Genomic DNA, 27,750 nt, shown 5'->3' with positions numbered 1-27,750 from the left:
CAGACTCCTAAATGACCCTCTTATGGACTGATTTCATTAACAATACACCCTGTATGCTTCATCCGATGCCAGTGCTTTTGTAGTTACATTGTATATGTTGTGTTGCCCTATTATGTATTTTCTTTTATTCCCTTTTCTTCTCATGTACTTAATGATCTGTTGAGCTGCTCGCAGAAAGATACTTTTCACTGTACCTCGGTACAGTGACAATAAACAAATCCAATCCAATCCAAAGGACTACAAATAGGTTAAGTGTCTGGGCAAAAAACTGACAGATGGAGCACAACTTGGGAAAATGTGAATTGTCCACTTTGTCAGGAAGTATTAATAAAACAATGTTATTTAAATGGAGAGAGATTGCAGAACTCTGAGGTACAGAGGGATCGGGGTGCCCGATCCCAAGTTAGTCTGCAGGTACAGCAAGTGATTGGGAAGGTCCATGGAATATTATTGTTTATTGCAAAGGAAATCTAATATAAATGTAGGGATGCTTTGCTGCAGTTGTATAGTCATAGAGGTTTACAGCATGAAAACAGGCCCTCCGGCCCAAATTGTCCATGCCACCCAGTTTTTACCACTAAGCTCATCCCAATTGCCTACATTTGGCCCATACCCCACTATACCAGCATTCCCACATAACTGTCTAAATGCTTGTACCCACCTCTACTACTGCCTCTGGCAGTTCGTTCCAGATACTCGCCACCCTCTGTGTGAAAAAAATTTCCCCTCTGGTCTCTTTCATATCTCTCTCCTCTCACCTTAAACCTATGCCCTCTAGTTTTAGACACCCCTTCCTTTGGGAAAAGATGTTGACTATCTACCTCATCTATGCCCCTCATTATTTTACAGACCTCTATAAGATCACGCCTAAGCCCTCTATGCTCCAGGGTAATAAGTCCTGGCCGCATCCGAGTAAATCTCTTATGCACTCTTTCTAGTTTAATAATATCCTTTCTATAATAGCACCAGAACTGTACACAATACTCCAAGTGTGGTCTTATTAATGTCTTGTACAAATTCAGCAAGACGTTCCAACTCCTGTATTCAATGTTCTGACCAATGAAATCAAGTATGCCAAATACCTTCTTCTTCACCCTGTCCATCTGTGACTCCACTTTCAAGGAGCTATGAACCGGTACTCCTCGATCTCTTTGTTCTATAACTCTCCCCAACTCCCTACCACTCACTGAGTAGGTTCTGCCCTGATTCAATCTACCAAAATGCATCACACTCACATTTATCTAAACTGGTACTAACGACATAGGCAGGAAGGGGCATGAGGTCCTGCAGCAGGAGTTCAGGGAGCTAGGCAGAAAGATAAAAGACAGGACCTCTAGGGTTGTAAACTCAGGATTACCCCCTGTGCCACGTGCCAGGAGGCTAGAAATAGGAAGATAGAGCAGCAAAACACGTGGCTAAACAGCTGGTGTAGTAGGGAGGGTTTCCGATATCTGGACCACTGGGAGGTCTTCCGGGGCAGGTGTGACCTATATAAGAAGGACGGGTTGCATCTAAACCGGAGAGGCATAAATATCCTGGCCGCGAGGTTTGCTAGTGTCACACGGGAGGGTTTAAACTAGTATGGCAGGGGGGTGGGCACAGGAGCAATAGGTCAGAAGGTGAGAGCATTGAGGGAGAACTAGGGAATAGGGACAGTGTGGCTCTGAGGCAGAGCAGACAGGGAGATGTTGCTGAACACAGCAGGTCTGGTGGCCTGAAGTGCATATGTTTTAATGCAAGAAGTATTACGGGTAAGGCAGATGAACTTAGAACTTGGTTTAGTACTTGGAACTATGATGTTGTTGCCATTACAGAGACCTGGTTGAGGGAAGGGCAGGATTGGCAGCTAAACGTTCCAGGATTTAGATGTTTCAGGCGGGATAGAGGGGGATGTAAAAGGGATGGCGGAGTTGCGCTACTGGTTAGGGAGGATATCACAGCTGTACTAGGGGAGGACACCTCAGAGGGCAGTGAGGCTATATGGGTAGAGATCAGGAATAAGAAGGGTGCAGTCACAATGTTGGGGGTTTACTACAGGCCTCCAAACAGCCAGCGGGAGATAGAGGAGCACATAGGTAGACAGATTTTGGAAAAGAGTAAAAACAACAGGGTTGTGGTGATGGGAGACTTCAACTTCCCCAATATTGACTGGGACTCACTTAGTGCCAGGGGCTTAGACGGGGCAGAGTTTGTAAGGAGCATCCAGGAGGGCTTATTAAAACAATATGTAGACAGTCCAACTAGGGAAGGGACGGTATTGGACCTGGTATTGGGGAATGAGCCCGTCCAGGTGGTAGAAGTTTCAGTAGGGGAGCATTTCGGGAACAGTGACCACAATTCAGTAAGTTTTAAAGTGCTGGTGGACAAGGGTAAGAGTGGTCCTAGGGTGAATGTGCTAAATTGGGGGAAGGCTAATTATAACAATACTAGGCGGGAACTGAAGAACCTAGATTGGGGGCGGATGATTGAGGGCAAATCAACATCTGACATGTGGGAGGCTTTCAAGTGTCAGTTGAAAGGAATTCCAGTGACGAAGAAGGATAAATACGGCAATTTTCGGGAATCTTGGATAACGAGAGATATTGTAGGCCTCGTCAAAAAGAAAACGGAGGCATTTGTCAGGGCTAAAAGGCTGGGAACAGACGAAGCCTGTGTGGAATATAAGTAAAGTAGGAAGGAACTTAAGCAAGGAGTCAGGATGGCTAGAAGGGGTCACAAAAAGTCATTGGCAAATAGGATTAAGGAAAATCCCAAGGCTTTTTACACGTACATAAAAAGCAAGAGGGTAGCCAGGGAAAGGGTTGGCCCACTGAAGGATAGGCAAGGGAATCTATGTGTGGAGCCAGAGGAAATGGGCGAGGTACTAAATGAATACTTTGCATCAGTATTCACCAAAGGGAAGGAATTGGTAGATGTTGAGTCTGGAGAAGGGTGTGTACATAGCCTGGGTCACATTGAGATCCAAAAAGACGTGGTGTTGGGCGTCTTAAAAAATATTAAAGTAGATAAGTCCCCAGGGCCTGATGGGATCTACCCCAGAATACTGAAGGAGGCTGGAGAGGAAATTGCTGAGGCCTTGACAGAAATCTGGATCCTCACTGTCTTCAGGTGATGTCCCGGAGGACTGGAGAATAGCCAATGTTGTTCCTCTGTTTAAGAAGGGTTGCAAGGGTAATCCAGGGAACTACAGGCCGGTGAGCCTTACTTCAGTGGTAGGGAAATTACTGGAGAGAATTCTTCGAGACAGGGTCTACTCCCATTTGGAAGTAAATAGACATATTAGTGAGAGACAGCATGGTTTTGTGAAGGGGAGGTAGTGTCTCACTAACTTGATAGAGTTTTTCGAGGATGTCACAAAGATGATTGATGCACGTAGGGCAGTGGATGTTGTCTATATGGACTTCAGTAAGGCCTTTGGCAAGGTACCTCATGGTAGACTAGTACAAAAGGTGAAGTCACACAGAGTCAGGGGTGAGCTGGCAAGGTGGATACAGAACTGGCTAGGTCATAGAAGGCAGAGAGTAGCAATGGAAGGATGCTTTTCTAATTGGAGGGCTGTGACCAGTGGTGTTCCGCAGGGATCAGTGCTGGGACCTTTGCTGTTTGTAGTATATATAAATGATTTGGAGGAAAATGTAACTGGTCTGATTAGTAAGTTTGTAGACGACACAAAGATTAGTGGAATTGCGGATAGCGATGAGGACTGTCAGAGGATACAGCAGGATTTAGATTGTTTGGAGACTTGGGCGGAGAGATGGCAGATGGAGTTTAATCCGGACAAATGTGAGGTAATGCATTTTGGAAGGTCTAATGCAGGTAGGGAATATACAGTGAATGGTAGAACCCTCAAGAGTATTGAATTTCAGAGAGATCTAGGTGTACAGGTCCACAGGTCACTGAAAGGGGCAACACAGGTGGAGAAGGTAGTCAAGAAGGCATACGGCATGCTTGCCTTCATTGGCCGGGGCATTGAGTATAAGAATTGGCAAGTCATGTTGCAGCTGTATAGAACCTTAGTTAGGCCACACTTGGAGTATCGTGTTCAATTCTGGTCGCCACACTACCAGAAGGATGTGGAGGCTTTAGAGAGGGTGCAGAAGAGATTTACCAGAATGTTGCCTGGTATGGAGGGCATTAGCTATGAGGAGCGGTTGAATAAACTCGTTTTGTTCTTACTGGAACGACGGAGGTTGAGGGGCGACCTGACAGAGGTCTACAAAATTATGAGGGGCATAAACAGAGTGGATAGTCAGAGGCTTTTCCCCATCGTAGAGGGGTTAATTACTAGGGGGCATAGGTTTAAGTTGAGAGGGGCAAGGTTTAGTGTAGATGTCCGAGGCAAGTTTTTTACACAGAGGGTAGTGGGTGCCTGGAACTCGCTACTGGAGGAGGTGGTGGAAGCAGGGACGATAGTGACATTTAAGGGGCATCTTGACAAATACATGAATAGGATGGGAATAGAGGGATACGGACCCAGGAAGTGTAGAAGATTGTAGTTTAGTCGGGCAGCATGGTCGGCACGGGCTTGGAGGGCCGAAGGGCCTGTTCCTGTGCTGTACATTTCTTTGTTCTTGTTGTTCGAAACTCCATCTGCCATTCATTTGTCCGCTGGCCCAATTGATCAAGTTCCATTGCAATCCTAAATAACCTTCTTCACTCGTCATTATGCCACCAACCTTGGTGTCATTTGCAAACTTACTAACCATGCCCCCTACATTCTCATCCAAATCATTAATATAAATAACAAATAAAGTGGACCCATAATTGATCCCTGAGGCACACCGCTGGTCCCAGGCCTCCAGTTTGAAAAACAATCTTCTACAACCACCCTTTGTCTTCTGTCATCAAGCCAATTTTGCATGCAATTGGCTACCTGAAAATGAAATGAAAATCGCTTATTATCACAAGTAGGCTTCAAATGAAGTTACTGTGAAAAGCCCCTGGTCGCCACAGTCCGGCGCCTGTTCGGGGAGGCTGGTACGGGAATTGAACCTGCGCTGCTGGCCAGCATTGGTCTGTTTTAATTGTCAGCTATTTAGCCCTGTGTGAACCAGCCCCTGAACCTACCTCACCCTGGATCCGTGAGATTTAACTTGTGCAACAACCTACCATGCGGTACCTTGACAAAGGCTGTGCAAAGTCCATGTTGACAACATCGACTGCACTACCCTCATCTACCTTCAAAAAACACAAATCAAATTCGTGAGACATGATTTTCCACTCAAAGCCATGCTGACTGTCCTTAATCAGTCCTTGCCTCTCTAAATGCCTGTAGATCCTGCCTCTCAGAATACCTTCTAACAACTTACCCCCCACAGACGTTAGGTTCACCGGTCTGTAGTTCCCAGGCTTTTCCCTCTGGCCTTTCTTAAACAAAGGCACAACATTTGCTACCCTCCAATCTTCAGGCACCTCACCTGTGGCTGTCGGCGATTCAAATATCTCTGCTAGGGAACCTGCAATTTTCCCCCGAACCTCCCGCAATATCCTGGGATACATTTCATCAGGTCCCGGGGATTTATCTACCTGGATGTGCTCTCCGCTTTGTGGGTAATCTGCGATCCCAAAACCAAATTTTAACAGTCCCAGCTCTCCATACCTTCCATACTGTCTCTCCTAGCCTTGGCATCTAGGGATGGTTTTGCGAACCTGCCTGTGTCTCTGCACCTAGCAGTGTTTGGTGATAGAGAGGAACTGGAGCTTTACTCTGTATCTAACCCCGTGCTGCACCTGGCCTGGGAGTGTTTGATGGGGACAGTGCCGAGGAGGATATACTTTGTATCTAACCTTGTGCTATACCTATCGTGGGAGTGTTTGATGGGGACAGCATCGAGGGAGATTTACTCTGTATCTAACACCATACTTTATCAGCCTTGGGAATGTTTCATGGGACAATGTAGGGGGAGCTGTGCTGTAACTGATTGGAGAATGGTTCAAGCTGGCACTTGGTACTCATCCATCTAACCTGTGCATCTTTGGACTGTGGGAGGAAACTGGAGCACCCGGAGGAAACCCACGTAGACACGGGGAGGAAGTGCAAACTCGACACTGTCACCCAAGGCCGGAATCGAACTCCCTCCCTCTGATCTCCAGTCAGCCTCTGTTCGAATGAAAAGAGCCCCAGTTTCTCTAATCTCACCTGATAACTAAAGCCTCTCTTCCCTGGGATCATCTCAGTGAATCTCTTCTGCACCCTCTCCATGGCCTTGACATCCTTCCTGATGTGAGATCCCCAAAAGCTGATCTAATATTCTAACTGCAGCCGAACCAATGATTTGTACAGGTTTACATGACCTCTGTCCTTTTGTACTCCACACCCAGAATTATAAAACCTTGGATCCCATGTGTTTTTTAAACACTTTATCAACTTGTCCTCCCACATTTCAAAGTTTATGTATCTGAACTCGTTTTAGGGTTTTGGAGACATTAACATAACATGGCTGAAATACATTGACATCAAATGTCTGATATAATATGTGTTATGGGAGAGAGAAGTTTAGTCTGAGTTAGAAACTCAAGCAGGTGCTTCACTGCAGACAGATCACCATGGAAACGCTGATCAGACATTCTATTCCACAGAATCGTCCCATTGGAAACTCTAATCGGATCGGGGAGAGGACAGAGTTTGTTTGTTATTAACCTCAACATAAACTTAAACCAGAGTGCATAATGGAACAGATTAAATTCTAATGTGTGATGTTTATAGCTACAGTAATGGAATTATCAGAAATAATAGAATTAATAGGCAGGGTAGTTTAGGGAAAATGAGGAAATTACCGAAGAAACTTAACTGCTGGGAACCAAGAATGTGTCCTTGTAAATCACAGATTAGAGAAATTCCTGCATGAACTGTGTTCCGTACTGGGCACCAAACCTCAGGAAAGATACATTGCACTTGATAACAGTCCAGTACAGATTGACCATGAAGAAGTGAGGCTGGTGAACTGAGTGAATCCCTTCCCACACACGGAGAACATTAACGGTCACTCCTCAGTGTGAACAGGTCGATGAATCTCCAGGTCTGATTAAATCTATTCCATAATCCCCAGATTTCCAAGGTTTCTTCCAGCATGACTACATATCGTTCGAAAGGTCAGACCATCGGCTAAAACGTCATCCACATTCCGAACACGTGAACTGTTTCTCCCACATTGAACAGGGTCTTTGAACAAAGAACAATACAGCACAGGAACTGGCCCTTCGCCCCTCCAAGCCTGTACGGGTCATAATGCCAACCTTTGCCGAAACCCTCAGCGCTTCCTTGTGTCGTATCCCTCTATACCCATCCTATCCATGACTTTGTCAAGATGCATTTTGAACGCCGTTAATGTACCTGCTTCCACAACCACCCCGTGGCAATGCGTTCCAGGCACTCACCACCCTCTGCGTAAAATAAACTGCCTTGCACATCTCCTCTAAACTTTGCCCCAGGGACCTTAAACCTACGTCCCCTGCTGATTGACCCCTCCACCCTAGGAAAGAGTGCCTGCCCATCCATTCTGTCTATGCCCCTCTTAATCTTGTCGACCTCTATCAGGTCACCACTTAACCTCCGCCGTTCTAATGAAAACAGTCCGCGTCTATTCAGCCTCTCCACATCGCTAACACCCTCCAGTCTAGGCAACATCCTGGTAAACCTCCTCTGCACCCTCTCCAAAGCCTCCACATCCTTCTGGTATACTGTGGCGACCAGAATTGTGGACAATATTCCAAGTGCAACCTTAACAAGGTTCTATACAACTGTAGCATGACTTGCCAGTTTTTATATTTGATGCCCTGTCCAATGAAGGCAAGCATTCCGTATGCTTTCTTGAGCACCTTGTCCATTTGTGCTGTGAACTTCAAAGATCTGTGCACATGCACACACAGATCTCTCTGGCTTTCTATATTCCTAGGAGTCTTGCCATTTACGGAATATTTCACATCATAATATAATAATATTCTCCTTAACCAGTAATGCTACTCCCCCACCCCTTTTACATCCCCCTCTATCTCTCCTGGAGCATCTCTATCCTCCAATGTTCAGCTGCAAATCTTACCTTTCCTTTAAACATGTTTCTGTGATAGCCACAACATCGTAATTCCAAGTACTAATAAATGCTCTAAGTACCTCGATCTCCCCGCTATACTTCTGGCGTTGAAACAAATACTCTTCAAACCACTATGTTTGAGCAGACAGGGTGATGTGGTTCTCTTATTTTTGTTCTCCAATTCCCCTTCAGTTATTACACCTTCTACGCTAGCGCTCTGGTTCCCATCCCCCTGCGATACCAGTTTAAATCCTCCCGAATGACTCTAGCAAACCTCCCAACCAGGATATTGGTGCCCCTCCAGTTTAGATGCAACACGTCCTTCTTGTACAGGTCACACCTGCCCCGAGGAGATCCCAGTGGCTGTTCACCCTCCCCCTTCAGGATGTCCTGTGTTCGCTCAGAGACATCCTGGACCCTGGCACCAGGGAGGCAACATACCATCCTGGAGTCTCTTTCCTGCCACATAAGCGCCTGTCTGTGCCCCTTCCTCTCGAGTCCCCTATAGCTATCGATCTCCTGCACTTTGCCCTCCCCTGCTGAGCAGCAGAGCCACTGTTCAGGCTGCTGTTGTTGTTTTCCCCACTGGGCTATCCCTCCCCAACAGTATCCAAAACGGTATACCTGTTAGAGAGGGGAACAGCCATAGGGGATTCCTGCACTCCCTGCCTGCCCTTTATAGCAGTCACCCATCTGTCTGATCCAGTGAACAGACTGTGGAAATAACTAACCAGTTATACAGCCTAAAAAAGAATCACACCATTCACAGCAGGGAGACACCATGCACGTGTCCTGTGTGGACAAGGTTTCAACTGATCATCCAACCTGGAGAGACACAAGGACACCGGCACCATGGAGAAAGTGTGGAAATGTGGGGACTGTGGGAAACGGTTCAAATGTTCATCTCAGCTGGAAAATCATTGACGCAGTCACACTGGGACATAACGCTCACCGGCCTGCAGTTCCCTGGATTATCATTGCTACCCTTCTTAAACAAAGGAACAACATTGGCTATTCTCCAGTCCTCCGGGACATCACCTGAAGACTGGGAGGATCCAAACATTTCTGTCAAGGCCTCAGCAATTTCCTCTCTAGCCTCCTTCAGTATTCTGCGGTAGATCCCATCTGGCCCTGGGGACTTATCTACCTCAATATTTTTCAAGACGCCCAACACCTCGTCTTTTTGGATCTCAATGTGACCCAGGCTATCGACACACCCTTCTCCAAACTCAACATCCACTAATTCCTTCTCTTTGGTGAATACTGATGCAAAGTATTCACTTAGTACCTCGCCCATTTCCTCCAGCCCCACACATAGATTCCCTTGCCTATCCTTCAGTGGGCCAACCCTTTTCCTGGCCACCCTCTTGCTTTTTATGTACTTGGGATTTTCCTTAACCTCTTTGCCAATGACTTTTCGTGCCCCCTTCTAGCCCTCCTGACTTATTGCTTAAGTTCCTTCCTACTTTACTTATATTCCACACAGGCTTTGTCTGTTCCCAGCCTTCTAGTCCTGACAAATGCCTCCTTTTTCTTTTTGACGAAGCCTACAATATCTCTCGTTATCCAAGATTCTCGAAATATGCCATATTTATCCTTCTTCCTCATAGGAACATGCCAGTCCTGAATTCCTTTCAACTGACACTTGAAAGCCTCCCACATGTCAGATGTTGATTAGCCCTCAAACATCCGCCCCCAATCTATGTTCTTCAGTTCCCGCCTAATATTGTTATAATTAGCCTTCCCCCAATTTAACACATTCATCCTAGGACCACTCTTATCCTTGTCCACCAGCACTTTAAAACTTCCTGAATTGTGGTCACTGTTCCCGAAATGCTCCCCTACTGAAACATCTACCACATGGCCGGGCTCATTCCCCAATACCAGGTCCAGTACCGCCCCTTCCCTAGTTGGACTGTCCACATATTGTTTTAAGAAGCCCTCCTGGATTAGCAAGATCCTTCGCCAGTCTACTAGGGACGCAAAGGCCAGAATGCCGGCCTCTTTCGCCTCCTGCACTCCCTGCCCATCCACTACTCCAAATAGTGCTAACCACCAGCTTGGCTTGACCCGGACTTTCACCACCTTAGATAATGTTCCGACAACTCCCGTCCAGAACCCCTCCAGTGCCGGGCATGACCAAAACATAGGGACATGGTTCGCCGGACTTACTGAGCACCTCCCACATCTGTCCTCCAACCCAAGGAACCTGCCGATCCTGAATCCCTTTCAACTGACACTTGAAAGCCTCCCTCATGTCAGATGTTGATTGACCCTGAAACATCCACTCCCAATCTAGGTTCTTCAGTTCCCGCCTAATATTGGTATAATTAGCCTTTCCCCAATTTAGCACATTCATCCTCGGACCACTCTTATCCTTGTCCACCAGCACTTTTAAACTTACTGAATAGTGGTCACTGTTCCCTAAATGCTCCTGGGTGCTCCTTACAAACTCTGCCCCGTCTAAGCCCCTGGCACTAAGTGAGTCCCAGTCAATATTGGGGAAGTTGAAGTCTCCCATCGCAACAACCCTGTTGTTTTTACTCTTTTCCAAAATCTGTCTACCTATCTGCTCCTCTATCTCCTGCTAGCTGTTGGGAGGCCTGTAGTAAACCCCCAACATTGTGACTGCACCCTTCTTATTCCTGATCTCTACCCATATAGCCTCACTGCCCTCTGAGGTGTCCTCCCGCAGTTCAGCTGTGATATGCTTCCTAACCAGTAGCGCAACTGCACCACCACTTTTACATCCCTCTCTATCCCACCTGAAACATCTAAATCCTGAACATTTAGCTGCCAATCCTCCCCTTCCCTCAACCAGGTCTCTGTAATGGCAACAACATCATAGTTCCAAGTACTAATCCAAGCTCTAAATTCATCTGCCTTACCCGTAATACTTCTTGCATTAAAACATATGCACTTCAGGCCACCAGACCCGCTGTGTTCAGCAACATCTCCCTGTCTGCTCTGCCTCAGAGCCAAACTGTCCCTATTCCCTAGTTCTCCCTCGATGCTTTCACCTTCTGACCTATTGCTCCGGTGCCCACCCCCTTGCCATACTAGTTAAAACCCTCCTGTGTGACACCAGCAAACCCCGTGGCCAGGATATTTATGCCTCTCCAGTTTAGATGCAACCCGTCCTTCTTATCCAGGTCACACCTGCCCCGGAAGAGCTCCCAGTGGTCCAGATAATGGAAACCCTCCGTCCTACACCAGCTGTTTAGCCACGTGTTTAGCTGCTCTATCTTCCTATTTCTAGCCTCACTGGCACGTGGCACAGGGAGTAATCCCGAGATTACAACCCGAGAGGTCCTGTCTTTTAACTTTCTGCTGAGCTCCCTGAAAACCTGCTGCAAGACATCATGCCCCTTCCTGCCTATGTTGTTAGTACCAATATGTACAACGACCTCTGCCTGTTTGCCCTCCCCATTCAGGATGCCTGCTACCCGTTCGGAGACATCCTAGACCCTGGCACCAGGTAGGCAACATACCATCCTGGACTCTCTTTCACGTCCACAAAAGCGCCTATCTGTGCCCGTGACTATGGAGTCCCCTTTGACTATTGTTCTTCTGTGCTTTGACCCTCCCTTCTGAACAGCAGAGCCAGCCGTGCTGCCACTGCTCTGGCTGCTGCTGTTTTCCCCTGATAGGCTATCCCCCCCGACAGTATCCAAAGAGGGTTCGAGAGGGGGACAACCACAGGGGATCCCTGCACTGACTGCCTGCCCTTTCTGGTGGTCACCCATTTCTCTCCCTGCACCTTGGGTGTGACCACATTTATATAACTGCTATCTATGACGCTTTCAGTCACCTGCATGCTCCTAAGTGCATCCAACTGCTGCTCCAACCGAACGATGCAGTCTGTGAGGAGCTCCAGTTGGGTGCACTTTTTGCAGATGAAGCCATCCGGGACGCTGGACGCCTCCTGTACCTGCCACATCTCACAGTCAGAGCACTGCACCCCTCTAATTGACATTGCGTCAATTAATTAGTAACTTAAATTTAAAAGTTTTTTAAAAACGTTACTGTTAACTATATGTTTCCTAGCACTGGATTTCTACTATAAATGTGAAAGCTAAATACAGTACTCTCCGATCTCTGGCTTAGATACTCTTCTAAATTATAATTAAGTAATTAAGTAATTATGTTTAATTGGTTTAACAATGCGTAATTTTTAAATTTAGTTTAGCTTCCCTGCTGTTATTGCTGCTGTTAATCACATACAAGATTGATGGTCTTACAATATTTGGTTATTTCTGCTGATGTCAACAACCCGTATAACTGGCTGCAGTTTAACATTCTGGATTCGTCACTGATTTTTGGGGCTGCAGTGTCTCTTTTTAAAAACATCTTTCCTCTTTATTCAAGATATTTCCCAGGAACACACTTGCAATAGCGTTATGAACTTTTACTTTCATCTTAAATAGTTTTTGGTGCAAAATCTATAATTCAGTTTCTGAAACATTCTACTGTTCTCCAATTGGAAAATGCTGATTAATCATTGCTGACAATTCTTTCTGACTTACACATTCTTCCCTGTGACACCAGCATTATGAAACTAAATTATCAACATGAAATCAAACCGTAAAATATTTTACAGGCTCATCAATAGAAACGTAATCAATCAACATTGTTACCGATGAAGTTTGGAAGTCACTGAGTTGAATCATTTCTGACACAGCAGCAGCAACATTTGGTAAAGGTGGAACCCACAACAAAGACTGGTTTGAGACCCACTCAGCAGCGATGACATCTGTTGTTGAAGCAAAAAGCAAAGCCTACCCGATGCCCAACATAAACCCAAGAGCTAGAACAGTGCTAGAACTTGTTGAAAGACACCTTCATGACCTGCTCCTCCTCTGTTGTTAGGTTGTCGGCTGTACCTCATTTCGAGGGTGACATCTACTCAGGGTCATGTGTTTTCTTGTGTGGTCTTTCTGAGATTGGCGAAGGTGTTTCTCGACCCGCAGATCTTTGGCAGAGATCCCTCTCTGCCTCTTCATTGAGGCATTGGAATTCAAAAGTAATAATAATAATAATATTTATTATTGTCACAAGTAGGCTTACATTATCACTGCAATGAAGTTACTGTGAATATCCCCTAGTCGCCAGTCTCCGGCGCCTGTTCGGGTGAATTCAGAATGACCAATTCACCTAACAAGCAAGTCTTTCGGGGAGAACGTACAGACTCTGCACAGACAGTGACCCAAGCGGGAATCAAACCTGGGACACTGGAGCTGTGAAGCAACAGTGCTAACCACTGTGCTATTGTGCCGTCCTAGTGATGCAGTTTGATGGGCACGCTGTCATGATAGTGACTGATTGGCAGCAAACTCTTGCCAGTCATTACGGTCAATGTTTATTACATAAGTGGGGAGTGAAGAGGCAGGAGTGGAGTACATTCAGAGACAGGCAAGGCAGCACCCAGTTATTAGTCTTGGCCAGAACACCAGCTTTTACAGCATTGTTTCTCCAGAGTTATTAAAGCTTTTGATTGTCTCACAGGAAGGAAACACAGGTTCAGGTGTTGATGGAGACCTCGTGGATCCTCAGCCATCAATCGTAATTATATATAAAATCGAGGATTTGAAATATGTGAAGGTACAATCGATAAGTTTGCAGATGGAAAATTGTTGGTGTGGAAACTAGCGAGGCAAAAGCCTTAAATTATGTGATGATACAGATGGGCTGGTTATATGGGCAGAACAGTGGCAAATTGAATTTAACCAGGAAAAGTGGTAGCTCTTGTACAGAGTCAGTACAGACATGGTGTGCGGGTGACTTCCATCAGTGCTGGATCATTTTAGATAACACTAAACATTCAGTATCACGAGCAAGAGGGAAGAATATGGAGGAATTACTGATTCTGGGATTGAACCCAACAAGAATTTGCATCTTCTGGGGAGGAGAAAAAGGACCCATTGGGGAAAAAAACCTGAAGTTCTGCACTGTTCCACAGGAGAGCAGCATTTAATCATTTTGAGAAATGAAGAATAGCAGAATATGCATTGATAATTTGTTTGATTATTTTATTGGTAATCACGTTATTTTGTATTAACTGCTTGCGATGTCAATGGTGCGGCTATTACCCAACATTCCCTGCGACTGTGAATGTGCCCGAGTCACTCCACAGGAGCCCAGTGCGCAGTCGCAATGCTGGGCGTATCTGGAGCATGCGCAGTATCACTTTGCTCGGAGGTCCGCGAGTGCGGGAGCGGCCGTTTCGGGCGATGAGAGTTGGTGAGGCGGAGGGAGGAATGGAGCCGGGAGTCGGGGTGGGGAGGGAGTGAAGGCTTCATAAACACCTCCTGCTGGTCACAAGGCCGGAATAAGACCCTGCAAATCCCGCGTTTGCAGCTGCGGAGCTTTTATTCGGTATCAGGCCCAGTTCCACGGCCGCCATCTTTGTTTAGCGGCCACCTTGATGACGTAACAGAGGCGGTGCTTCCGGATCCTGGTGACCAGGAGAGAAAATCATTGTCTCGATGATTGACAGGCCCCTCCAGAGGGGAAAGGTGCTGCTGCCATGTGTGGCAATCTGAAAAACAAGAATAATAACATCAGAATTAGCAGCAGGAGTAGGCTATTCACCCTGCTCTGCCATTCAATAAAGGCATGGCTGATCCCAATGTACCCTGAATTACATTTTCCTGCCTTCCCCAAAAAACCTTGTCAACCCAGTGTATAAAAAAGGACTAACTTAACTTTGAGTTTATTCAGTGACCCAGTGCCACTACTCTCTGGGAAAGAAAATTCCACAAACTCAGCTTTGACAAAGCGTCATCCAGACTCACTGATACTGTCAGACCTGCTGAGATTGTCCAGTATTTTCTGTTTTTGTTTCAGATTCCAGCATCTGCTTTAAAGCAGTAATTTGCTTTTATCCACAGACTGATGACCCTCTGAAAGAAGACATTTGAAAAATGAAATGAAATGAAAATCGCTTATTGTCACAAGTAGGCTTCAAATGAAGTTACTGTGAAAAGCCCCTAGTCGCCACATTCTGGCACCTGTTCTAGGAGGCTGGTTCGGGAATTGAACCGTGCTGCTGGCCTGCTTTAAAAGCCAGTGATTTAGCCCAGTGTGGTAAACCAGCCCCTTTCTCCTTATCTCAGTGTCAAATTGGATAATTCTTATCTTTAAACTGCACCCCTTAGTTCTTGAATCCCCATGTGGGAAAATATTCTTTCATCAAAAGCCCTCAGAATCTTAGATGTTTCAATAAGATCACCTCTCATTCTTCTAAACTCCACCGGGTACAGACCAAACAGGCTCAATCTTGCTCCATAAAACAAACTCTCCTATCCCAGGAATCAGACTAGTGAAACTTCACTGAACTGCCTCCAATGCATGTATAGCCCACATTATATAATCCTGGGACTGGCAACAGGGGGAAAGAATGTTTGGAACTTCTATCCTGGACTCGAAGAGTGATGGATTTTGGAAACTCCTTTTACCGGGGGTTAGGAGAGGATTTACACCCAGTAAACTCAAACTAAGATAAATGTTTGTCTGATCTTAATTTCTAACCTCAACTAACATTTCTGACCATTGTAATTTCCTTTTACAGCTGCTTCCAAAGCTTCCGATATCTCTCCAGCCGAAGGTTGCAGCAGGAGATTGTAAACTTGGAAACACTGAAATTGTGACAGAGGTGAGTATTATTATTATTTATTATAAATTTAGAGGACCCAATTATTTGTTTCCAATTGAGGGGCAATTTAGCATGGCCAGTCTGAAGCTGGCACTCCCAGTGCAAACTTTGGTGTTGTGAGGTTGTTGCTGTGGTGAAAAGTGGCTGCTGCTCTCTCTCTCTCTCTGTTGCTGCTGCCGTTGCTCAGTTTGCTGCCTGTTTCCAGTGCTGAATGCTGCTGAGCTGCCTGGAGGAAGGAGAGGTGAGAGAAGGAAGGCGAGGGGAGAGAAGGACAACAACAAGGAGGCAACTTCAAAAACAAGATGGGAGTAAAGCCCTTTGGACTGCTTGTTTGCTGGGCCCCTCCCGGGATGAGGGCCCGGCTCTGCCCAGTTCTCCCAACTGATAAGATCTGCCTTCAGCAAGGACAAAACCCTCCATATTCTATCTGGTGTGCTTGTTCCAGCGCAGGGAGGATCGAGTGGGCTGTGTGTTTACTGAGCCCCCTCCCGGACTGAAGACCACACACACCAGCCGGGAGGAAGTGGATTCCATTGGGTGGGTGTTCCAGGGTGGGAGCACGGACTGTTTTGCTGAGTCCTACTTGGGCCGAAGACCTCGCGAACCAGCGCCACTTATCTCCTTGTGAACCTGCTTCTGGGCCTGGTGAAGCATGTCAGTTATGGGTCCAGGCAGCGGGCGACCGAGGGGGTCACCTGACCAGATTGTTTGCCCCTTTTCCGCGACTACACTCACAGCTGGGTGTCCCTAGAAAGGGAGTATGCAGTGTCCATGGGCACCATCATAGCCTCACATGCCCTGTGGGTACCGCAGGGGTTGGGGTGCTTTATTCACCCCTTTAAATGCACTCTCATTAGATTTTTTAAGTTTCTGCTGATCTTTGTCACATTCAGGCAGTGCCCCTAACTGGAGCTGCCCTTTTTGCTTTGTCCCTAAGTTTGTTTCCTTGGTTCTATTTTGTTGGTGGACCTCAAAAGAGTGGCCAATCCACCTAGCCTGCACATCTTTGGGTTGTGGGGGTGAGACCCATGGAGACACAGGGAGAATGTGCAAACTCCACATGGCGGTGACCCGGGGCCGGGATCGAATCTGTGAGGCAGCTGTGCTAGCCACTGCCACCGTGCCACCCTTTATCATGATGGTTCCAGTCCTATTTTATCACACACCTCCCAGTGACACTCACTATAACACAGAAACCTCAAAATATCAATGCTACCTTGCATCTTGCCCTCCCATTATTGTCTAATGATAACAGTAACAGAGTAACACACACCAGAATTGGAATATCAGATAGGTTGTTGTCTAATAATAATAGTGACAGACTTCCGGTGACGGCGGGCGGGAGGCGGCCGCACAATGGAGAGCCCCCGCTCGGGAACGGCAATTTCGGGGCTTTAAGCCCGGTCCCAGGGTCCGCGGAGGCGGCAGAAGAAGGGAGAAGGCACGGAGGAGGCACTGAGAAGACACAGGAGGAAAAAAAGAACAAAGAAAAATGTCGAAGGTGAGCAGAAAAACGGCCGAAAAAAACCCAGCTGGAGGTCCGTCGGGGAGTGGAAAGGTCACCGTGGGGTCACCAGGAAAAATGGAGGCTGGAGCACCAGGGAAGGCCGCACTGCTTACGGCTGAAGAAATAACCAAGGTGATGGCTGCGGAATTTGAAAAGCAGTTGGCGCAGATTGCGAAATGCATGGAGACGGTGAGGAAGGAGATGAGGGAGGCTTTGAGTGTGCTGGTGGAGGAGACGGTTTCCCCGGTGAGGACGGAGGTGGCGAGCGCAGTGGCGGAGGTGCGAGAGCAAGGGGAGGCGCTGAAGGATGTGGAGGAGACGGTATTGCAGCACGGTGATCAACTTACCTCGATGGGGAAAGAGATGCGGAAGGTGATGGACACGAACAAGAATCTGCGAGGAAAAATGGAAGACCTGGAAAACAGATCCAGGCGACAGAATTTGAGGATTGTGGGGCTGCCCGAAGGAGTTGAAGGACCGAAGCCGACTGAGTATTTTGCCGCGATGCTGGCAAAACTACTGGGAGAGGGGGAGGACCCCTCCCGATATGAACTGGATCGGGCTCATCGGTCGTGGAGGCCTGTACCAAAGGCGAGTGAGCCGCCAAGGGCAGTGACTCTGTGCTTCCGTAGGTACAGAGTGAAGGAGAAGGTCCTGAGCTGGGCCAAGCAGAAGCGGGTGGTGCAGTGGGCTGGAACTGGTATACGTGTATACCAGGACTTTACGGTGGAGCTGGCAAGGAGGCGGGCTGCCTTCAACCGGGTGAAGAGGGCACTGTACATTAGCAAGGTGCGGTGCGGCATTGTATATCCAGCGAAGCTGAAGGTGACTTACAAGCTCAGGGACTTTTATTTTGGAACGGCGGAAGCAGCGGAGGAGTTTGCGAAAGCAGAAGGACTATGGCAGAACTGACAAACTGAGGAATGGCCATGTGCCGATGTAACCTCATGACTGTAGTTTCTTCTTTTTTGTATCACTGCGCGCGGGTGTAGAGATTAAAGGAGCCAAGGTGGTATATATTTGGACGAGGGAAGGGATGGGACTCTCACTCGAAATGAGAGTTCTTTGGGGATAGGCGGGGTTTGTGAGCTAAAAGGGAATGTTTGGGCTTTCCTGGGGAAGGGCAAGTGGGAAAGGGACCCAGGCGGGGGCCTCCACGCTGGCCGGTGTGTGCCGGCCAGTGAACGGGAGTGAGGTGGGGGGAGAGGCTGCGGCCATCAGAGCCTGGCAGAACAGGGTCCGAGTGGTCTAGCCAGGGTGGAAAGTTGGGGGGTAAGGAACCGAGGGTAGGGGGAGGAGTTTTACAAGAGGCAGTGGACGGGAGGAGCTGGAGGCCTGGGGTGGGGGGGTGGGAGCTGTGTAAGATTAAGGGTGATTACGGGTAATCCCTGATTTATTTTTGTCATTTGTTTATGCAAACATGCGGGTTGAGGTTTGGGGGTTGGTGGGTAGATGGGATCATTGTTGTTATTATGGGGACTGACATATCTTGCTGATTATTGTTTATTGTTGATGGATGTAAATGTGGGAGAAAATGTGAAAATGGAGGAGAATAAAAAAAAATAATAATAATAGTGACAGAGTAACGTACACCAGAATTGGAATAACAGGCAGGTTATTGCCTAATCATGACAGAGTTACGGGGGTGGCTCGGTAGTTAGCATGTGTTGCCTCAAGCACTAGGTACCTGGGTTCGATTCCGACCTTGGGTCACTGTCTTTGTGGAGTTTGCACATTCTCCCCGTGGCTGCGAAGATTTTCTCCCACAGTCCAATGATGTGCAGGTTAGGTGAATTGTCAGTGCTAAATTGTCCCTGGGTGGGGTTACGGGGTTAGGGTGGGGGTTTGGCCAAGGTAGGGTGATCTTTCAGAGGGTCGGTGTAAACTCACTGGGCCAAATGGCCTCTTTCAGCACTGTAGGGATTCTATGATTCTACACTGGATCCAATGATGTGTTCACTCACACACTGCAGCCTGACCTATTGGAACTAACAATGTGTTTCTTACACTCAAAGTAAGTGAATCCTTTGCTCTTTCCCCTCTGGGTCCCATCTCCATTATTATTGTCTGATTGTCCCACTGAGACTCTCACTGTTATTATTGGACAGTCAGCCTGAGCCTGTGGCCGCTCTCACCATCTGGAACCGTCACAATGCCCAGGTGATTGACGGCAGCTCAGGACCAATAGGAAGAGGAGGGGTGGGACTGGGAGCAGCTGGTCCTCCAACTAATTGGTGTGAATGAAGGGCGGGGCCCGCTGTGATTGAAGCATGCGCAGTGTGGGTAATAGCGAAGGAGAAGAGCGTCTTCTTCAGATCCGAAATTGGTGAGAGGCGTTTAACAATATGGAGGGAGCGAGAGATCGCGGGGGTGGGCGGAAATGTTGTGTAAAGTTGTTGTAAGCTGCAAACCTCGGAAAAGAGTTTCCGGGACCCCATTTGTACTGAGCGGAGCTGCAGCTCCTCATGTTCGGCTCGGGTTAACAGCCGCCATCTTTATTGGATGTGCGTCAGGGCGCATGCGCGTTTGTCATCTTTGTCGGGGCGATGTTTCAATGAGTGGGAGGAGCTTGTTCCCCATTGTTCAGAATGGAGACAACCTGTCCATCAACCTGGATTAGTCTTTGAGTCCCAATGTCTTATTGATGATGGAAAGCGGTGGCAGAGATGGAAAGGAAAGGAAGCCAATCCTGCTCTCCGGATTTCACTGTCTTATTAGACATTCTGTCCCATGTATTCAAAGCTCTGCGGCTCTGTTCAGCCACATGTAGACCCAGAATAGAAATTCACAACTCTGAGTAGACGTCACCTCAAATCGAGGGACAGCTGATGACAAAAGGGTCAGTGTGCAGCGGGGGGCATGAGTGATCATCCTGGACCAGGGAGCAGGAGGAGAGAATGGTGTGAATTTCTATCCTGGACTGGCGGTGATTAATTTTGGAAACTCCTTTTACAGGGGATTAGTAGGGGAGGATTTACACACAGCAAACTCAAACCAGGAGAAATGTTTATCTTGCCTGAATTTTATTTCTGGACTGACAGTGATGCCTTTGTAAACCTCTTTCACCTATCTCTGGATCTGTAAAGACTTAATTAACTGCAAATGCTCACATTCTAAGCATTGTCTTGCATCTTTGAATTTGTCTACATATATGTTTCTGGAACATACCTCTTAATTCATCTGAGGAACGAGCAGTGCTCCGAAAGCTAGTGTTTGAAACAAACCTGTTGGACTTCAACCTGGTGTTGTAAGACTTGTTACTGTTCATTCACAGGGGCTTGGAAAGAGATTCGTAGACAGGAAACTCACAACCAGTCCTCACATCAAATTCTTCTAACACCACTGTTCAAGTTACCAGGACCTGAAGATTATCGACCTTTGTGTGTAAGCATTGAGTTCTATATCATTATCACTCACTGTATAAAAGTCTACCTCCTATCTCCCCTGTAGATCTTGTTCACAATCTTAAATCTGTGAACCGTAATCCTTATACAATCGACCGATGGGAACAGTTTTTAAAACTCTTTTGCTGGGTTTGCTGTTGTCGTTTCTGGTGCCTGGGTCGATGCCGGGTGGTCTGTCCGGCTTCATTTCTTTCTCATGTTTTTGTTGTGTTGAATCAGCTTGGACCAGTCCATTTAGGATCCAGAACACAATTGAAGTCTCCGCCAAGAATCAATTGATCTGTATCCAGGTCTGGGATGGATTCCAATAATTATTTTTTACAAATGTTTCTATGAGATCCCCTCATTAAAAAAAAAGATAGAGAAGCAGAATTAGCCCATCGAGTTTGCTCTGCCATTCGATCATGGCTGATATGTTTCTCATCCCCGTTCATCTTGTACCTCTCTTGAAATGAATGCGAACATTGCATTTGCCTTTCTAACTGCCAACTTTCCTTTATTTGTTCTTAGGGTGTGGGTGTTGCCTTGGCCCAATGTTGCTAATCGTAATAATGTTGCTAACTTTGGTTGGCTCTTAATTTGTTGCCCGTTGTGTCTTTACTTCATTTGCTCTGTTTCTATAACCTTTGCTCTAGACTCGCCAGGTATCTTTATGATACCGCCACGAGGTTCAAGTTCAAGTGCTGATCAATAACTCAATACACCAGTTAGTAAGTTTCAAATCAAAACACATTTATTACACACAGTCAATCACTACTCATGCATAAACTCTACATACTAGACTATCTCTAACACTATAAGGCCTATACTTAGCTTTGGAACTGGCCCACCAGGTCAGGGGAACAAATGGCCTTTTGTTCGATTCTGAGTCTGCAGGATTCAAAGCTGGTATAGACTGGTAGCTAGGAGCGCCTATCTCGTAGCGTGCGTTGACTGGAGACTTACTTGGTTGATGCGGCAGCTCGGCAGGTCACTGTCAAGGGTTGTTTCGAGCTGCTGAGTGACCCTGCCAAGAAGGACGAATTGAACTTGGGGACCCTACTTTATAGTCCCCAGGGGCTTCGCGCCAATCGGGGGGGACCCCGTACCTGGTTCCAAGTGATTGGACTACGTTCCGATCACTTGGATCGATTTCTCCAATACTGGAGCTGTTCCCTGATCGCTAGGCGGTTCCTGAGTGTCCGTTGACCTTCCTTTGTCTTTGCTCCTGCTGGCGCCGAGGAGTCTGGCTTGGCCTTATTTCCCTTAAATGTTTCCAATTGTTCCCGGGGATCGCTCATTAATATGCAGATGGATGCTGGTTTCAGTGCTGTCTGGGTTTCTGTAAGCTCTAATACACAGGAAACTTTGCACCTGCTAGTTTTTTTCCTGGCTTGACTGAATTTCCCTGCATTCTTTGCGGATCTCCAATTTAAGTTGGGAAGTGGCCAACCCAGTGGCTACATAATCAGTTCGCAAAGCATAATTTATATCAAAAATATCCATTTCAATGGCGGGTTTATTACCCAACATGTGTAGCAGTTGAGAATGTGCTCTATCCAAATGACAGAAGCTCCTCGCACATGCACAGAGTCCGGCTGTGACTGGAGCATGCGGCGTTCGGGCTGTGACCGGCGCATGTGCAGTGCAGGTTGTCGCTGACGGTGCGAGGAGCGGGAAACAATCGAGCGACTTCCAGGATTGGAGCCGGTGGGTGACTGGGGAGCAATTGAAGCTGCGGAGTGAGCGGGGAGGCTTCATAAATACCCCGTGGAGGCTTCAACTCCCGAGTAAAATGTTAATGGTCCGCGGAGTGAGCTGGGAGGCTTCATAAAGCCCCGTGGAGGCTTCAACTCCCGAGTAAAATGTTAATGGTCCTGTCTTAAACAGCACCGAACAGAGTGAGAGCTGAGCGGGGACAGGCCCGGGTTACCGGCCGCCATCTCTACAGAGGACAAGGAGCCGCAGGGAAGGGGCTGGTATAGCACAGTGGGCTAAGACAGCTGGCCTGTAATGCAGAACAAGACCAGCAGCGCGGGTTCAATTCCCGTTCCAGCCTCCCCGAACAAGCGCCGGAATGTGGCGACCAGGGGCTTTTCGCAGTAACTTCATTGAAGCCGACTTGTGACAATACGTGATTATTAATATTATTGTGCGCTGCGAGCCTAGACCGGATGCCAACTCTCCGAGATTGACTGGCTGGAGTCTCCAGGATTTTATTTGTGGGAGTCACTGGCTGGGCCAACATTTATTGCCCGTCCCTAATTTCCCTTATACCGAGTGGCATCTCGGAGGGCATTTAAAGAGTCAACCACATTGCTGTGGTTTGGAATCATGTCGGCCAGACCAGGTAAGGATGGCAGATTTTCTTTTCTATTCATTCACGGGATGTGGGTTTTGCTGCCTGGGCCAGCATTCACTGCCCAGCACTAATTGCCCTAGAACTGAGTGCATCTCAGACAGCATTTTAAGGGTCAACCAGCTGACTGTGGATCTGGAGTCACATGTAGGCCAGACCAGGTAAGGATAGAAGATTTCCTTCACTGAAGGACAGGAGTGAACCAGATGGGTCTTTGCAACAATTGACAATGGTTTCATGGTCATCAGTAAACTTCCAATGAATTCAAATTTTACCTTCTGCCTTGGTGAGATTCATGTCTGGGTGTCTGGAAAATCATTGGGACAGTAAAGATTTTTGAACATTTCCCTTCAGTGGATATAAAAATATTGAAAATGGGATAAAGGTTGTTTGGCTGACAGTCAATCACTGTCTTGTGAGGAAATGCTCCTTTTGCTTCCCAATTGGCCGAGGAAGGCAGTGTGTCACAAGGATGGATGTGTTGACCGATTAATGGCTGGAGGATGGGGGCAGGTCATGTGATCAAACCTCCAGGAATACATTTAATCAAAGTTGGTGAGGAGAGAATGTTGTGAATTTCGATCCTAAACTGACAGTGAGGTTTCTGTAAATTTACAGGATAATGGAAGTGGAGGTTTAACAGACGGGATACTCAAACCAAACGTCACATCGCAATCTGACAGAGTCACTCGATTCATCAGAACCTGAATATCAGCAGCATCTGGGTGTGGAAGGTAAAAGGTTTGTCTGTTCTGTCTGTGAGGGAAGATTTCAGGTCTCAGTGTGACTGGAAAAGCCACGAGATTCACAAACCCTGGTTAGGCCAAACCTGGAGAACTGTGTTCAGTTCTGGGCAACAAACCTGAGGAAGGAGAGAATGGCCTTGGAGCGAGTGTAGCACAGATTTACCTGAGTGATATCTGAACACCCCGGGGTTAAATTACAAGGCGAGATTGGACAAAAATGTCAGAGTCAGCTGCCTCACAGCGCTGAGGTCCCAGGTTCGATCCTGGCTCTGGATCACTGTCCATGTGGAGTTTGTACGTTCTCCCCGTCTTTGCGTGGGTTTCGCTCCCAAAACCCAAAGATGTGCAGGCTCGGTGGATTGACCACGCTAAATTGCCCCTTAATTGGAAAAAAAGAATTGGGTACTCTAAATTTATTTTTAAAAATAAAAAAAAAACATTATGGGCAGAGAAGGGCATTCGGTCCATTGAGTCCATGCTAGCTCTCTAATCGGCACGGTGGTTAGCACTGTTGCTTCCCAGCGCCAGGGACCCGGGTTCGATTCCCGGCTTGGGTCACTGTCTGTGCGGAGTCTGCACGTTCTCCCCGTGTCTGCTGTGGGTTTCCTCCGGGTGCTGCGGTTTCCTCCCACAAATCCCGAAAGACGTGCTTGTTAGGTGAATTGGACATTCTGAATTCTTCCTCTATATACCCGAACAGGCGCCGGAGTGTGGTGACTTGGGGATTTTCACAGTAATTTCAGTGCAGTGTTAATGTAAGCGTACTTGTGACACTAATAAAGATTATTATTATCTGGAGCAATCCAGTCAGAGTCATTCTCCTGCTCTGTCTCTGTATCCTCACAGGTTTATTTCTCTCAGGTTTCTATCCAATTAAAAAAAAAGATTTATTGTGTCTGTTTCGAAACTCCATCATAGGCAGCAAGTTTAAGGTCATTGCCACTGGCTGTGTAAAAACATTATTATTATACCTCCTGGACCATTCACATGCATAGATACAGAGCAACGTAGAAAATAGGAGCAGGAGGAGACCATTCGGCCCTTCGAGCCTGCTCCACCATTCATTACGATCAGAGCTGATTAGGCTCAATAGCCTAATCCCGCTTTCCCCCCATATCCTTTGATCTCCTTCGCCCTCAGTGCTACATCTAACTGCTTCTTGAAAACATGCAATGTTTTGGCCTTCATTAGTTCCTGTGGCAACAAATTCCACAGGCTCACCACTCGCTGGGTGAAGAAATTTCTCCTGATCTCTGTCCGAAATGGTCTACCCCGTATCCTCAGACTGCGACCCCTATTTCTGGACACACACACTATTGGGAACATCCTTCCTGAATCTACTTTGTCTCGCCCTGTTTTTTAAAAAAATATAAATTTAGAGTGCCCAATTCTATTTTTGCAATTAAGGGGCAGTTTTAGCGTGGCCAATCTACCTACCCTGCACATCTTTGGATTTGTAGAGGTGAGACTCACGCAAAACAGGGAGAATGCGCAAACTCCACACAGACAGTGGGCCGGGATCGAACCCGGGTCCTTGGCGACATGAGGCAGCAGTGCTAACCACTGCGCCACCACTTTTTATAGGTTTCTGTGAGAACCCCCCTCATTCTTCTGAACTCTAGCGAATACAATCCTAACCGATTCAACCTAATCTGCACATCTTTGAACTGGGAGGAAACCGGAGCACCCGGAGGAAACCCACACAGACACGGGGAGAAAGTGCAAACTCCACACAGTCAGGGTGGGAATTGAACCCTGGTGCTGTGAGGCAGCAGTGCTAAGCACTATGCCACCCTCTGTCTTGCAATCCTCAAGAGGAAAACAAATCCTTATCCCCATCTGAAATGGGTGCCCCCTTATTTTGCAACAGTGACCCCCTTGTTCCAGAGTCTCCCACAAGAGGAAACATCCTCTCCACATCCACCCTGTCAAGACCCCTCAGGATCTTATATAGTTCAATCCAGGTTTTCCCCCAAACTTTAAATCTGTGTCCAGACTGCTTGTACGACCAGTGAATGTAAACAGAGTTTCTTTGTCCACCCGATTGAAACCTGGCATAATCTTGTGTACCTGAATCAAATCTTCCCTCAACCTCCTTTGCTGGAACCATTCTGGTAAATCTCCTCTGCACATTCTCAAGAACCTTGAGATCCTTCCTGAAGAGTTGTAACCAGAGCTTTATAAAGATTCATAGAATAGAATTAGAGCCATAGAATTCCTACAGTGCAGAGGGGGGCCATTCGGCCCATCGGGTCTACACCTATTCTCTGAAAGGACACCATGCCTAGGCCCACACTCCTACCCTGTCCCTGTAACCCCATAGCCCCACCTAACCTGCACATACCCTGACACTAACGGGCAATTTATCAAGGACAATCCACCTAACTTGCTCTTCTTTGAACTGTGGGAGGAAACCTGAGCACCGGGTAGAAACCCACGCAGACATGGGAAGAAAGTGCAAACTCCACACAGACAGTCGCCAAGTCAGGAATTGAACCCTGGTCTTTGGTGCTGTGAGGCAGTCGTGCTAATCACCACCAGAAGCATAGTTTTGGTGTCAATATTACTGTTTATGAAGCTCAAGATCGAATTTGCTTTGCCAACTACTCTCTTAATATGTCTTGTAGATACACAAAACCCCTCTTCACCTCTTTCTCTCTCCTCCCAAAGAGGTCAGTTGGGTTTTTATGACAATCCAGCAGTTTTCATGGTCACTTTTTCCCAGTGCCGGCCCCACAAATGACCAGATTCATTCAGGTAAATTTCACAACCTCACCAACCTCTCACTCCCTATTTTCTGTTTTCAATCCATTTCACAGGGTGGTCGAAGGGGAGGCTTCAAAGTCTGGAGAATCAAACCAAGCTCACATCAAGATCTGACAGAGTTCTCAATTTATCATACCCTGAACATCATCGGAATATCATTGAACATGGAAGGAGAAAGCATTGTTCACAGTGCGGGGAAACCGTACACGTGTTGTGTGTGTGGACGAGGATTCAGCCGATCATCAGGCCTCACAAGCCACAAATGCAGTTGCACTGAGGAGAAACCGTGGAAATGTGCGGACTGTGGGAAAGGATTCACTGTCCCATCCAAGCTGGAAATTCATCGACGCAGTCACACTGGGGAGAGACCATTCACCTGCTCCAAGTGTGGGAAGGGATTTACTAAGTCATCCCACCTGCTGAGTCACCAGCGAATTCACACGGATGAGAGACCGTTTCAATGTCCAGACTGTGGGAAGTGCTATAAAGGTTCTGCGGAACTGATGCGCCATCAACGTGTTCACACTGACGAGAGACCGTTCAGGTGCTCTCATTGCGGGACTGGGTTCAGACGATCATCTGACCTCACTGTACATCAGCGAAGTCACACTGGCGAGAGGCCATTCACCTGCTCCAAGTGTGGGAAGGGATTTACTATTTCAGCCCACCTGCTGAATCACCAGCGCGTTCACACTGATGAGAGACCGTTTCAATGTCCAGACTGTGGGAAGTGCTATAAAAGTTCTGGGAATCTGACAAGCCATCAACGTGTTCACACTGACGAGAGACCGTTCAGGTGCTCTCACTGTGGGACTGGGTTCAGACGATCATTTCACCTTACTGCACATCAGCAAATTCACACTGGGGAGAGGCCATTCACCTGCTCCAAGTGTGGGAAGGGATTCACTCAGTCATCCGCTCTCTCCACACACCAGCGAATTCACACTGGGGAGAGACCATTCGCCTGCACCGAGTGTGGGAAGGGATTCACTCAGTCATCCACCCTGCAGAACCATTATCGAATTCACACTGGGGAGAGACCATTCGCCTGCTCCAAGTGTGGGAAGGGATTCACTCAGTTATCCCACCTGCTGAGACACCAACGAGGCCACAAGTAACCATAGTGATTGGATTTTGCTGTTACTCACATTCAGGACTGAACCATGTTCATTTGGGTCTCTTTCTGCTGATAACAAACTCCAGCCTATTTACAGGGGCTAATATTCTGGCTAAAAGTCAAATAAATTAGATTTGTGAGAAATACGCAGTGTGTTGAAACTTTTTAATATCTCTGACACAATGAAA

General features: G+C 47.2%; 2 protein-coding genes across 9 annotated transcripts in view; one reads left to right on the top strand and one right to left on the bottom strand.

Annotated features, from left to right (window-relative positions):
• Window positions 1–14,042: 14,042 nt before the first annotated feature.
• LOC140419175 (uncharacterized) overlaps window positions 14,043–27,750 on the bottom strand; it is a 61,742-nt gene continuing 48,034 nt past the window's right edge. For all 7 annotated transcript variants that reach the window (XR_011945581.1, XR_011945587.1, XR_011945582.1 and 4 more), the window contains one exon: window positions 14,043–14,568. The gene's annotated coding sequence lies outside the window, so the exon portion shown is untranslated. The remainder of the gene's footprint in view (window positions 14,569–27,750) is intronic.
• LOC140419177 (uncharacterized) lies at window positions 14,214–27,706 on the top strand. 2 transcript variants are annotated; one of them, XM_072502945.1, is made up of 5 exons: window positions 14,214–14,270; window positions 15,601–15,684; window positions 20,466–20,575; window positions 23,552–23,667; window positions 26,499–27,706. In XM_072502945.1, exon 5 carries the CDS (start codon window positions 26,610–26,612, stop codon window positions 27,561–27,563), a length of 954 nt encoding a protein of 317 aa, XP_072359046.1. In that variant the 5' UTR covers window positions 14,214–14,270; window positions 15,601–15,684; window positions 20,466–20,575; window positions 23,552–23,667; window positions 26,499–26,609; the 3' UTR covers window positions 27,564–27,706. The 2 variants fall into 2 exon arrangements, with proteins under 2 accessions (XP_072359046.1, XP_072359047.1); XM_072502946.1 differs by having other exon boundaries at window positions 23,552–23,674.

Source organism: Scyliorhinus torazame, chromosome 5, assembly GCF_047496885.1.
Source record: "Scyliorhinus torazame isolate Kashiwa2021f chromosome 5, sScyTor2.1, whole genome shotgun sequence".
Lineage (NCBI taxonomy): Eukaryota > Metazoa > Chordata > Chondrichthyes > Carcharhiniformes > Scyliorhinidae > Scyliorhinus > Scyliorhinus torazame.
The sequence above is the reverse complement of the archived record's forward strand: the minus strand, read 5'-3'. Positions and strand labels throughout refer to the sequence as shown.

Excerpts from the sequence above, each read along its gene's own strand:
- LOC140419177 (XM_072502945.1), top strand. The coding sequence starts at position 26,610 with ATGGAAGGAGAAAGCATTGTTCACAGTGCGGGGAAACCGTACACGTGT.